Genomic DNA, 13,850 nt, shown 5'->3' on the forward strand with positions numbered 1-13,850 from the left:
TGAATACTGGCCGATTAGTGACGTATCGTCCATTGTACGTACCGGACAGAAGGAATACTGAGCGTTTAAACGACGAAATAATCAGAATTTGACAGAGATTCTAAGATGCATAATGTCATCTTGTTACGTCATCTACGAGGACCTCAATATTCTAGTTATCTTGATCACGTCATCATGACATCACTCGTGTATAAAATAATTTGTAACTCTCCTCAGTTGAGTAAATCAATAGATCTGTTCTTAAATTTCAGTTCACTCTGACATACTTTCCATCACAAGTGAGGACATTGAAAAGTCCATGTAAACTCACCCAAATATGACAATGTTGAAGCACTCGCAAAGGAAAAAAAGATATACAAACATGTTCATTAGTTGAGCATCTACTAGGAAGTTTGGATCTTAGCAGGAAATGACATGGATGCATTCAATTTTGAAAGAATAACGTGGTACATAGCAGAGCTTGTCCAGTGCGGCGGTTCTTACAAACACCAGTGCATTGTCTGATGTCATTTATGTTTGCAAATATTTAAAGTGGAAGATTATGTCAACGTCCTTTATACTGTGTAATCAAAGATGAAAGGGAGAAAACAAAATGCAAATAAGCGAGTGTGTATACACACAGCCGAACATGTACGGGATTGATCGGGGAGGGGTGGGGAGGGGAGAAAATGGAGGGAGAAAAAAAAATCAGAAATATTTCAGATGTGGATATTGAAAGTAAATGTATGAAGGTAAAGGGTAGGTCTTCGACGAAGTTATAGGCAAGAGTTAGGTTCGTTAATTCATGCAATTTCATAATATCGTTGATTGATTTAACATTTGTTGGTTCAGGAAATCTGTACAGTTTATTCTTGAATATATGAAATTATTGACTATTGACTGATTTAACCGTTTACTGAAATAGCGCAGTTATTAATATCCTTCCATTTGACTATCATCCCTCTACAATAATTGCTGATCCATTGCTTTGTAACGGTACAAGTTTTTGATCATATTGCACTCCTGCCTTGATAGAGTCTCCTCAGCTGTTGTTTTCCCCATGTAACATAGGAGGTATTTCTTTTTTTTTCTCAAACTTCCCACATTGTCTTATATTCTTTCAAAGTCAGTGAGGTTTGTTTCTTTTGTTTCAGTTTCTGTATGCGTGTATGATTCCATGTATTCATCTTTATTCTTTGTCCTTGTTCTGCGTTTGTGATTGCATGCGCTGCTTTTTCTGTAACCCGGCGTTGGATAATAGCTTACCATAAGCCATTAGAAGAGACTTAATACGGGAAGTACCAAGTTCCAATAGGCTGTCGGTCACCTGTTTTCTGTGATTGTGTCTGTGTTATATACATGTGTGACTGCACTTCTGTGTGTGCGAAGGATGCTATCGTCCTTATGCCATCTCAGTACAACGCCTTTTCCGTTTATGTACAACATTCAGGTACGTACATGAAGTATGAAGAAGAAGAAGAGAAGGAGGAGGAGGAGGAGGAGGAGGAAGGAGAAGAAGAAGAAGAAGAAGAAGAAGAAGAAGAAGAAGAAGAAGAAGAAGAAGAAGGAGAAGAAGGAGAAGAAGGAGAAGAAGAAGAAAACAAAGAAGAAGATGTATATATATATATATATATATATATATATATATGTATATAATCTATATCTATATGAATGTTTGTATGGGTGTGTGAGTATATTAGTGTGAAATTAAAGCAAAAGAGCAAACCAACCAGTGAAGGTGGTATAACAATACAAACAAACTGCAAATCACTGAGGATGTGGTGTAAATGTAGGTAAAAGAGCAGGCCGCAGATATTGCTCTACCCCTCTTTCCTTCTCTCTCTCTCTTTCTCAACAAAACATATATACGCACGAACATAATTATATGTATACAGTCAAAGACGATGCAGTCTGTGAAAATTTTGCTATAAGAAAAACACGGAGACAAAAAAAAAAAAGAAAGAAAGAAGAAGAATAGAAGCCAAGGGAGAGGACAATAACAAATTGGTATAAATCTCAGGGCTTTGGCTCAAAACCCACTCACTTTAACCGGTGTGAATAATCCAGCCATGTTTATATACCACACTACTATCTTTATAATATAAATTATTATTTATCTATACCGATATGAATCACAACTCATTTTAGTACACGCATAGTCTTGCACATTTACAAGGATGATTCCTTAGGTTAATCTTACAACAACACCAAAAAAAAAAATAAATCAAAACAAAAACAAACTATTTTTTGACCGAATGTTTTCATTTTTATTTCAAAGGGAAATCAGCAGTGTTATGCACCTTTGGACTTAGATGCGTAAACGCCCTCGTACATGCTCTACCTATTTACATCAATTTCTTATATTTCTGTAATTTCGTGGCTGAATTTGTAGTTGACTCTATGTCTGTTCCTTTATTCTACTCAATTCTCTCGTTCTTGAGCTATTTTCTCCTCTCCGCGCTTGTGCAGTACCAGGCACGGGTCCTTTGTTAAGGCTATTCGGCTCAGTGCTTCCTTTGTTTGCTAGCCAGCAGTTTTATTTTGGGTCGGTGAGTCTAACTCGGCTGGCATTACGAAGCAAATACGAGATCCGGTGAGTTCATAACAACCTTGTCATTCTCCTGTTATATACACTGCACTCTATGCTACCGTTACATCACGAGTCGGCGACTTCCTCGAGTTTTCTGACACACGTTCAGTTGGCAGTCGATCAGAAGAGGAAGTTAGAAGAAAACAGGCCAAATTGGTGCGAGAACAATATTTGACATAACAAAACCAGGCTGTGCTGGACGTAGCCGTGAGCGTTAGACAACACTTCAGTAAGACTGGCAGAGGAACGTCAGCCGGCGCCGCAGATTCGCCTTCTAGAGCAGCCGCATCGGAGTCTGATCCTCCCATTACGATTGCATATACAGGGACCAGATGATTACTTGGGATTAATTCTTCGGACGGAGAGAAAAGTGGAAGTATTGTTAAATCGCAGCAGAATTTGATCAGCTAAAACAGAGACAAGATGGCGAACCATTATCTCAATTCCATTCTGCACATCGTCTTCCTTGTGGTTGTGGTATTGCTCAACGTTTGCTCGGTTGAATCAAGTGAGTTATACATCGTCCATTTAACCATAATTGTATAGCACATTTGAGAATCTCCATGTATTATACAGCTGTATATGGATGACGGGCATAATGAACCAAAGGAATTATGGTTTTGCATTCAGCCTAATTCAAATGTGTGCCTGAATCCCCTCACTAGCTTCTGAAGTATATTGTTTCCATTATGTGATTACCACGTAAAATCACTGATGAAACCGTGAGGTTTGGATTTATTTTGTTGTTATTTTGATTGTTTTAAGGCGGTCATGCTATTATGCAGTATAGATCGCTAAGATACCAGTTGTTGTTTTGAATGACTTGAAAATGAAAAGAAGTATGATCACTGATAACCGATAACTGAAAAGGGATATTCAGTGATGTACAACCTAATACGTAAGGGGGTTTGACGGTCGGACCAGGGAGCACTGAATACGAAGCAAACATGTGCAGATTTTATCATCATTATTATTATTTTTAGGCATGGAACCTCAAAAAATAGACGTGTTGGATGAAATTCATTCAGCGCTGTTTGAAATTCAGCCAATATATCAAGTATGTGATAAAGTCTGACAATATCTTCATCCAGTGGCTGAACAGGCTTTGATGAAAAGCTCCATAGCAGAAGTACAAGTACAAGTACAAGTGGAAGTAGAAGTAGAAATAGAAGTAGAAGTAGAAGTAGAAGTAGAAGTAGAAGTAGCAGCATCAAAGTTAGAATCTTACGCACACACAGTGTTGAATAACTCTCATACACTTATACGTTTAAACATTATGCCCCGAGCAGCGTTAAAATTAGAAACTTATGCACACACAGTGCTAAGTAACTTTCATACACTCATACGTTTAAACATTATGGCTCGAATTTCCAAACGTCGCCTAAATTTAGCCCATAAGGCGACGTTTAAGAATTTGGAGGTATAAGTTCATTTCTGGTGTTTTCACCCCCAAAGTCATCAATGTTCTCAATGAAATAGCCAAAAAAGAATGAGAGAGAGAGAGAGAGAGAGAGAGGGGGGGGGGGGGCAGAAGAAGGAAGGCAGTGGATGAGAAGAAAATGCCATAGTACTTGTACCTGTAAGAACGAATGAATGAAAAATGGAAGGAGAGCCACCAAGAGGCGGCGTATTCCAATATTTATCATTGTCATTGGAGCTTATGACGTCACTAAGTCTTGGCGCTCTGCCAGCTAGCATGAATGTGCTTCGATCAGGGACTTTTACATTATTACATTTTTCATCGTTTGTAGGGACCACCCCATGGACATTGTATGTCAATAGATAACAGAAAAGAGAATGTGCTTCGATTAGGGGCCCTTACATTATTACCCTTTTGATCGTTTGTAGGGGGAGAGCCATGGAAAACGTATAATACCTATTTAGGATAAGTTTGATACCAGTAAACGTGAGTGTATGCCCATATATATTATACACTATCATGCCCATAATGGGCATGATGGGTAGGTATGTGTATGTGTGTGGGTGTGTGGGTGTTTGTTATGTGTGTGCGTTATTTTTGTTTTGTTTGTTTGTTTTTTGTTTTGTTTATGTTACACCCAGAATGGTTAATTCATGATTGATTTGAATTAAATCAATAAACATGAAGGAAAATATTGACAGGGAAACCGGGGCGGGAGGGGGCAGGGGGCTTTCACGGTAGATGTGTACTTGACTTTTCCGACCCATTTTTCATTCGGCTGTACTGGCGCTAATGCTTGTTTTTTGTTATTCCTTTGATGGTGTACTGCACTATGAAAAGTAAATATCCGACCATGCATATTCAAGAACACCCGTACCTTTCTTGGTAAAAAAACAACAACAACTAAAAAAAAAAAACCAAAAAAAAAAAAAAAACACAAAAAAGAAAACAAAACACACATGTCATTATCGGAACTGTGGTTGGATCATTGTCTGCTTTGAAAATCCCTAATCCCAGTATAATAGTTGACCCAGGGATAATTGACCAACCCGCATACCAGCTGGCCTTCACCGGTGTCCGTAGAGCTATCGAACGGAGTCCCGTAAGGGGCCGCCTTTGTCCGATCATGCCACCTCACTGGTCCGATGTTGTCGGTTCCCCGTTTACTTACTTTCTTTCTCTCCCTACACCCCACCCCCTGTATTTCTGCCTGAGTGCTTAAAGTTCAAGTTGATTTCATGCTGTGATGAATAAAGTAGAATAAAAATACATGATGGTTTAACTTCCAACAGCATTGAACATGGAATAGAAACGTCACTTTGTTTTAGATTTTCTCGTCTTCACAAAATGTCAGACATAGTACATGTAACCACATGGGGTCCTACAAATTATTTTGGCATGTTGTAACACTCGCATGAACTTAAAGTGACAATGAACATCTGTTTTATTGTAGAAGACGTCTGATGATAAGCAATCAAGAAACTGAAACAATAAAAAAAAAAAACACTCGCAAAAAAAACAAACAAACTTCGAGAAATGTTTCTTCGCACCGGGGCCACGTACCTTTTAAAAGAGTCAATGTCGCAGAAACTCCTAGGCTACCGATCACAACTAGCATCCTAAATATAAAAAAAAAACGACAACAACAACAATAAAGCGAAACGTGACATACTACAAAGGTATTCTACATTGTAGTTTAGATACTGTAAGTTGTGAGAGTTATACCACAACAGGGAAGAACGGAAATGACATTACAAAGATTACAGAGGAAGAACGGACGTCGCAGTGATATTGCAAATAAAGCTGTCTATAGGCAAGTTGAATAGTACTGACGATTATACAATGAAGATGCTACGCTTTTTTTTTTTTTTTTTTTTTTTTTTTTACTATTACATTGCTGGTAACATAATGTAAATCAAACGCCAGAATCTGTTGTTGTTATCACCCAGATTCCAAGAACGTACTATATCTTAATACACAACAAATAAAACACAACCGTTACGGATATCCACTTTTCGTTCTTCGAAATTTGGCCACCATCGTCCGCCCAAGTGAAAGATAAAGGCTCCCTCCGTCGCCGGCCAACAAGTTATACCTGAAGAATACTTCAGCTAACAAGCACGAAACAACATGCATGTATGTTGTACATGCACGTACATAAAAAGGCAGACACGCCTACGTCATTCAAACCTTCAAAAAGCCCTTTAAATAAAAATGGAAAGTTGGACGGTTCACAACATATAGGTTTAGAAAAATAATGCTCACAATGTATAGCCTTGAACATTGAATGGGGATTATAAAGTAAAGCTGTATGACGCAAATGGCGTGAAATGCGTGTCTGAACTTATTGGCAGGGTGGGCAGTGGAAGCAGTTGAAGAGCGCTCATACGTTCCAATTTTGTCAATATTTATTTACGATGGCAAACAACTCATAAAATCACCAATGAAATTGAGACCGTTAAGTGTACATTAAATGGTGCGTAAATTCAAATTACTATACATTTTATTGTTGCTTTTAATGACTGCAGCATGAAGCAATTATGCAATCACGGATGCTATAATAGTTGATGCTATAATTTTGCACCAAGAGATGGGATAAAAATAAAAATCTCGTATTTTGTTGATAGAAATCATCATGGCGCGGTGAAAGCTGGCCGTTTCCTGGCCCGGATGTGATCGCTTTGGTTAGTGGAAGAATAGTGCCATAAGTCTGCGGCACTATATACTCGTATACTGTACAATGATTTATCACATACATAATACCATTTTAGGGGTGCTAAAAGGGGGGAGGTTAGGGGGGGGGGGGGCGGAGCTGTTTATGAGAAAATTTGAAAAAAAAGAAAAAAGAAGAAGAAAAGACCTGTTCCTCCTTTTCCTAACGACGACCGGAACTTAACATTATTTTGGGTTTTAAGGAGAACGGAAACATCCAGGAAATTATCAAATGCTTCCCCGGTGAACTCGTTTAAAAGGTTGAGCTGGATTTCGACGCCTCTTTGCGAGAAATCCGAGGTGCTCAGGAAAAAGGGGGATGTAGCTCTAAATGGGAAACTATGGAGGCAGGAAACGGTCGAAGTCCTGGACAAAAGACCACCAAGAACACAAGAAGGAAATTGAATGATAAAACTGTGAATTGCTCTACAAAGAGAGGACATTCGATAAAGGCTCCAGGAATGGCGGAAGTTTGGCCAAATAACGGCTGATATTAACACGAGACACGACACTATGCGCTGATCGCATTCCTGGTAGCAAAAAGCCCTCCATGCATGTGCCTACTTATTCAAAGAAAAAAATTTGAGGAGATGTTGTATTGTTTTGTTTTATTTTGCTTTTTTTGTTTTTCGGTTGTTTCAAATTTTTGATTCACTTATCCGATTAAACCCATAATTCTCCTTTTATGCTGGAGAGGGCCATTTGAAGTCAATCCAAGACAATGCAGTCTTAACAAATCAGTTCCTTGTTTTTTAGAAACTCTAATGCCGACAGAGAATGAAGAGCATATTATTGTGCAAAAGTAAGTCATTGCGTATCGCAACTGAACATGGCAGTGGCGTTTCTAGGGGAAACGGCGCCCGGGGCAAGCGCGAAAATTGCGCCCCTAATTTCTGAAAAAGTGTTCAACCCCAACCCCATCCCGGTAGGGACTTTAAACAAAGTCTACATGATATGCTTTTTTCAAGCACTTAAAATGGGTCTTTTGAGGGTGATTTAAATGTAGCGAATTTTGATAAATTTTGGCGAGCGAGCGCAGCGAGCGAGCTGAAATTTTTTGTATTTCAGCTTACAAAACATGGAATTCTTGCCATTTTTTGCTTATCAAATCTTACAATTCTAATCAAGATATAGTGACGGCCTTGTAGATAACGATTTATGCCAACAAACTGGGGACTTGAAAAAATACTCTAAATTAGTACGAGCGAGTGAGCCGAAATTTGTATATTTCTGCGTCATCATCACGTTTTGTTCTTATCTCTCTTTTATATATATATTACATACAAAGTATATATATATATATATATATATATATATAAATTTTGGCGAGCGAGCGCAGCGAGCGAGCAGAAAATTTTTGTATTTCAGCTTACAAAACATGGAATTCTTGCCATTTTTTGCTTATTGAATCTTACAATTCTAATCAAGATATAGTGACAGCCTTATAGATAACAATTTATACCAAAAAACTGAGGACTTTAAAAAAATACTCTAAATTAGTGCGCGCGAGTGAGCCGAAATTTGTATATTTCTGCGTCATCATCACGTTTTGTTCTTATCTCTCTTTTTTTATAATGATATATATAAATTTTGGCGAGCGAGCGCAGCGAGCGAGCCGAAAATTTTTGTATTTCAGCTTACAAAACATGGAATTCTTGCCATTTTTTGCTTATTAAATCTTACAATTCTAATCAAGATATAGTGACGACCTTATAGATAACGATTTATACCAACAAACTGAAGCCGAAATTTGTATATTTCCACGTCATCATTACGTTTTGTTCTTATCTTTTTTGATTTTTTTTGCGCCCCCCCCCGTATGTTCGAAACCGTTGGCGTCCTCTTTTGATCCAATCGGCGATCGCCTTCAGAACGAAAGAAATTGCAGTCGCTGCTCAGTGAAACATTTTGCCTGCTAAATATTAAATGACATGATTGTGTGAACACAATAGACATTGTCATTTTGTCCGCGTCGGCACGTTTTGTTCTTATCTTCTTCTTCCTTTTTTTGATAAATTTGAGTGAGCGCAGCGAGCGAGCCGAAAATTTTTATATTTCAGCTTACTAAACATGGAACTCTTGTTATTTTTTGCTAATTAAATCTTACAATTCTAATCAAGATATAGTGACGGCCTTATAGATAACGATTTATACCACCAAACTGAGGACTTGAAAAAATACTCTAAATTAGTACGAGCGAGTGAGCCGAAATTTGTATATTTCCGCGTCATCATTGCGTTTTGTTCTTAATTGGGGGTTTTGCGCCCCCCCCCCCCGTATGTTCGAAACCCGTTGGCGCCTTTTGATCCAATTGGCGATCGCTTCAGAACGAAAGAAATTGCAGCCGCTGCTCAGTGAAACATTTTGCCTGCCTAAATATTAAATGTCATGTGTGAACACAATAGACATTGTCATTTTATCCGCGTCATCAAAGTTTTGTTCGTACCTTCTTTTTTATATGTATTTGGCGAGCGAGCGCAGCGAGCGCGCCGAAAATTTTTGTATTTCAGCTTATATACGGAACATGGAATTCTTGTGCAGTGAACACAATAAACATTGTCATTTTGTCCGCGTCATCATCATGTTTTGTTTTTATCTTGTTTGATTTGGTTTTCTGCCCCCCCCCCCCCCCCATCATTCTCCCTTCCCCCCCCCCTTCCGGGCGAGTTTTTTTTTTCTTCTTCTTCTTCTTCTTCTTCGTTTTTCTTCTTTTCTTCGCTTTTTTTTCGTTTTTTGCGCCCCCAAGGAGTGGCGCCCGGGGCACGTGCCCCCCTTGCCCCCCCCCCCCCCCCTAGATACGCCACTGGAACATGGTGACCAACCGCACCAAAACTCAGCTGTAGCATTTCAAATTCCCTTTGACCTCTGCCAAAGATTGGTGTTCTGGTTTTGTTTTTGTAGTTGTTGTTGTCATTTCGCTGTATCATCGTCAGTAATCACACAGTTATCAGTCAAAAGTGAGGATGTAAACATAATCATTAGATATAGGGGCCCTAACCTTCCAAAACCAAGCTGCAGCAAGCGCTGCTGATAGATTACTATAATTATAGGACATCGTGGGTGGACAGAAGGTGATGGGTGTTGATGAATAATGCATTAGTTCACTATGTGTCCTTCCGTTCTCAAAACTCCACAGAACGCGTGACTGGTGATTATTCAGTAGATCTTTTGTGTTACAATCAATGTCTTTGTCACTAATCATCACCGCTTCGTGTGTCGTGTTTTATGTCCCTTCCTTTCGAGAGATTGAGGGATTATGGCAAAGAAGCACTGGCGTTCTCGTCCAGTGGATAGATATCCTCGTCAGCGATCATTATTTTGCTGTTGAACTTGACAGGTACCATGTCCGTTAATCTTGATCAGACGAGGCAAATAGCGGGACCCGCATCTTTGTCCCCAAATCCTTCTTTTCATCCCTCATGTTGGGAAGCAAATATCTCTCCTTACCCCCCCCCCCCCCCATTAATGGAGTCAAATCATCCATCTGTCACTGTGCATGTAAAAGGAAATTTTGGTGGCAGCAAGTAGTGCTCTTATACTGGAACGAAATACCAGTATAAATATACACTTTTTTTTTTCTTCTTAAACTTATTGTGTTATCATGGTACAAGCGTTTTGTCAGAAATGATGTCAATTCGACTTCGTTCAGACAATCTTAATGAAGAGCGCATTATAGGATACGTATAGATAACCATACCTAATATAATTATATTCGTTTGTTGCTTCATGCGGCAAAGTAATGACTGACGAGGAGGTTGTATTACTGTCTGAATGTTTGACTGTCACTGGTACATGATTATTTTATGTGAATGATTGGATGTATGAATGAATGATTGGATGTATGAATGGATAACAATATCGAACATATTATTCACAAGTCATGAAAATATTACAAAATTTCGCATTACAAATATATAATCATGTAAAATGATACATAAATATCATTACAGATCTTTAAGTGTACAGGTGGAGGAGACCGTTATCAATAAGCAAAATTGACTGATAATGATAATCTAATGAACACATATTGTAGGCAGAAATACAGCAATCAAAATTTTGATGAATGACGATTTTTATAAGTTTATAGGGCCTACTATGCTAAAAAAAAAATGATATCAATGCATCATGCTGATAACAACAACAACAACAACATGGAGGAAACTGAATGAATTAATTGATTCATGTACATAATCATTGCTTCTTTTTCTTTCTTTTTTAATAGGAAGAAGAAGACAACCTTATGGCGGACAGAGACAAAGGGCAGCGGCCCACACACGGGGAGCAGGTAAAAGAGTCTATCTGAACTCACTAATAAATTCTACAGTCAATTCAATGTTCAGTTTTTTTTTTTTTTTTTTTTTTTACCCGTTGCCTTCGAGATGATAATGATTAGTTCCATAGAGTTTTTCCCTTAGGTTGTTCGAGAGGCAGCTTGCTTGCGGACGAAGACTGAAAATACTAGTAAACAGTTTCAACAACACCACGAACTTTTTTTTTTCTGCTTGACGTGTTTACCGATTGGTTTATCAACCAAGCTGGGGAATCAATCCGAATCATGGGTAAAAGTCAACCAAAAGAAAGGAAAGGGAAGGAAGAAATGAATCTTGACGTAACGGTTGCTTAAACCTGCCTTTTCAAGAAATTCATTGCGGCGAGGGCCATTCATATCTTTATTTATTCATTCTACATGTTACGCTCTTGTTTCATTTCTTTCTCTCGCTCGACTCTAGACCCGTTACCATGGTGGGCAATCACATTCATCTTCGTAGGGGGCGTCCTAGGTATTTTCCTGTGCGTTGTCGGCCTGAAAAAGGTGTACGAGAAAAAGCGACAGCAGAAGATCCGATCCATGGTGGCCCGCCGGAGCGCCAGCATCCAGCGCAGACGATCTCAGCAAAGGCAAGGAGGAGGGGACATGTCCAACCCCGATCTGGAAGGGGCGTTGCCACATCTTGAGGCCCCGCCCACTTATGAGCAGTCAGTCCACGACTCGCAGCCCCCCGTCTACAGCAAAGAAGTCACTGACGATACCAACTCACCCGCGACCCCCCCTCCTCCGACCCCCGTGGCATCGCCAGGTGCGAACCCCGCCTTCCCCGCCTTCCCCACCGCAGCCCCGCCAAGTTATGAGATGGCGCAAAACGACTGCAGCGAGGTGGTGGAAATGGGCGCCCCCGCAACTCAAGGCCCGGCAAATGGTGCTGATCAGTGACGTAATCACGTGCCGCCGATTATACGGTGTCACTATGAGCAAAAGACTTAAATCAGATGCAATTAAAAAAAAAAAAGTGACTGAATACCACAATTGATAATATGCTACAACTCATATATTGGTGTTGTTCAGGCTGTACAAATGTAAGTTAATAGTTGATGTGTATGGTAATGTGCTGGAATTGACAAGTCCACCCATCAGAAGCCGTAGTCAGTTAACGCTGATGACTACAATCAAGAATAATTAGCCAATATTGGATATGCCATTGACTTCGAAAGGCACGATTCCCTTGGCTAAGGCGCATTTTTGACCGATTTATTCTACCAAGGAGCTTTGAAGCTCCTTGATTCAACACCCTCATTAGCACAAGCATATCAACCAAAAGTACTCTTTAGGACAGGTGTCCAAAGCAATAGTACCGTTACTGTACTCACGCTTGGTTTCTCAACGCCGTGTTTCTGTGTCATGTTGTTGGCTCTTGCGTGCCTTCTTTCAGTTTCTACTATGTATCATAATTTTGTCAAGGGGAGACATTTCTCTTCAAGTATCTCCAGCGTTTTGTATGCTAAATGTCCATGCAGCTCAGTCACGATTGCCGTGTCTGAGATGGCAAGCTTGCATCAGACAGGGCATTGGTGACAAGTATGATTTTTGCCTCATCCTCTATTTTCAGCGTGAGGAATGATCTAAATTTTCAGCACTTACTCAATGAGGGAACTATTTATTACAATCCCTCCAAGTAATTTTATACATCATCTGTGACTGGTTTAATAGAGTGCAATGAGGTATTTTGTGTTTTGTTTTCTAATTAGTGTGTGTCTATGTGTGTATTATCAGCGAGGTTGTTGCACACGGTGTGTATTTTCAGGCAGGTTTTTGCACACGGTGTGTATATATATACAGTACAAGGTTATATGCATGGTTACATAAGAACTGAGGCTTACTTAGTAAATGGAAATATCTTATTCAAGTTATAATATTTTAAAGACTTGGTACCTAGCGTGAAGGAGATAGGGTGATCCGATTGGGTCGTTCTTCTTTGCTATCCATCGGGTTATAACAAACAAACACAAATTTAGCGCTGGCCTGCTAAACTAGAATTGTCCGTCAGCGAATGTGTATCATTGAGGCGTAGGCGTACGCTCATTGGTCAAAAAGATTCGACTCCCGTCGAGAATCTTCGGCTGTGTGTGTAGGGCCTACTTATATAGAGATCAGTGATAAAGCTATACACACTTCGATACGAGGATTCCCGAATACATCCGATCTTTTTAAGTACAGTAAACTCCCGTTATAAAGAAGTAAGTTCTTTCTTTTCTTTCGTTATATCGAAATTTTGATATAAACTAAACGAAAAGTAAAGTAAATCATACGTAGATGTATATAGATTAAATGACCTAAATTTTCACTTCTTTGACGCTGTAACGAGCATTTCGTGATAAGCGTATATTCGTTATAACGGGAGTGCACTGTACACTATAGGCCTACATGTATTTTTGTAGATGTGTTTTGTTAAAAAAAAAAAGTCATTTGCATGACAGTAACTTGATAATCCAGACTAAGTTGTTGAACTCTGTATGTCGTAATAATGTTTTACACATTTTGATAATATACTTTTGATAAACTACTGAGCAATATCAGAACCTTATGCCAAACACAAGAACAGTCACTGGTTGATGTCAAGTTGGCACAGGTACTAAGTGTGAAAAATATTTGTAATAATAAAAATGTTTTCGTACCTACCAAACAGAAAATCACTTGTATTTTCTGTACAAAGTGTACATATAAATTGGTGTGTGATTGCAGGAGTGTATGATATGACTAGCCTCACAAACGTTGCATGTAGGCATGTAAGAATGTACATGTAGGTACAACTGAAACTCGCTTAATGTGATACATAATGAATAATGCATGTTTTTCTATACACACATAAACAT

At 39.1% G+C, this 13,850-nt stretch overlaps 1 protein-coding gene across 1 annotated transcript; it reads left to right on the forward strand.

Moving 5' to 3' along the window:
- The first annotated feature begins 2,992 nt into the window (after positions 1 to 2,992).
- On the forward strand, positions 2,993 to 11,913 carry LOC140234541 (uncharacterized). Its single transcript, XM_072314581.1, has 3 exons — positions 2,993 to 3,077; positions 10,924 to 10,986; positions 11,432 to 11,913. The coding sequence occupies exons 1-3, from the start codon at positions 2,993 to 2,995 to the stop codon at positions 11,911 to 11,913; spliced, it is 630 nt and encodes a 209-aa protein (XP_072170682.1).
- The last annotated feature ends 1,937 nt before the right edge of the window (positions 11,914 to 13,850 follow it).

The sequence above is a fragment of the Diadema setosum genome, chromosome 10, assembly GCF_964275005.1.
Source record: "Diadema setosum chromosome 10, eeDiaSeto1, whole genome shotgun sequence".
NCBI classification, from domain to species: Eukaryota; Metazoa; Echinodermata; class Echinoidea; order Diadematoida; family Diadematidae; genus Diadema; species Diadema setosum.

What these genes read in the sequence shown, in the direction of transcription:
- LOC140234541 (XM_072314581.1), top strand. Translation starts at nt 2,993, where the DNA reads ATGGCGAACCATTATCTCAATTCCATTCTGCACATCGTCTTCCTTGTG. An exon ending in CGTTTGCTCGGTTGAATCAA is followed by an intron (nt 3,078 to 10,923) that starts GTGAGTTATACA and finishes CTTTTTTAATAG; the next exon opens with GAAGAAGAAGACAACCTTAT. An exon ending in GGCCCACACACGGGGAGCAG is followed by an intron (nt 10,987 to 11,431) that starts GTAAAAGAGTCT and finishes GCTCGACTCTAG; the next exon opens with ACCCGTTACCATGGTGGGCA.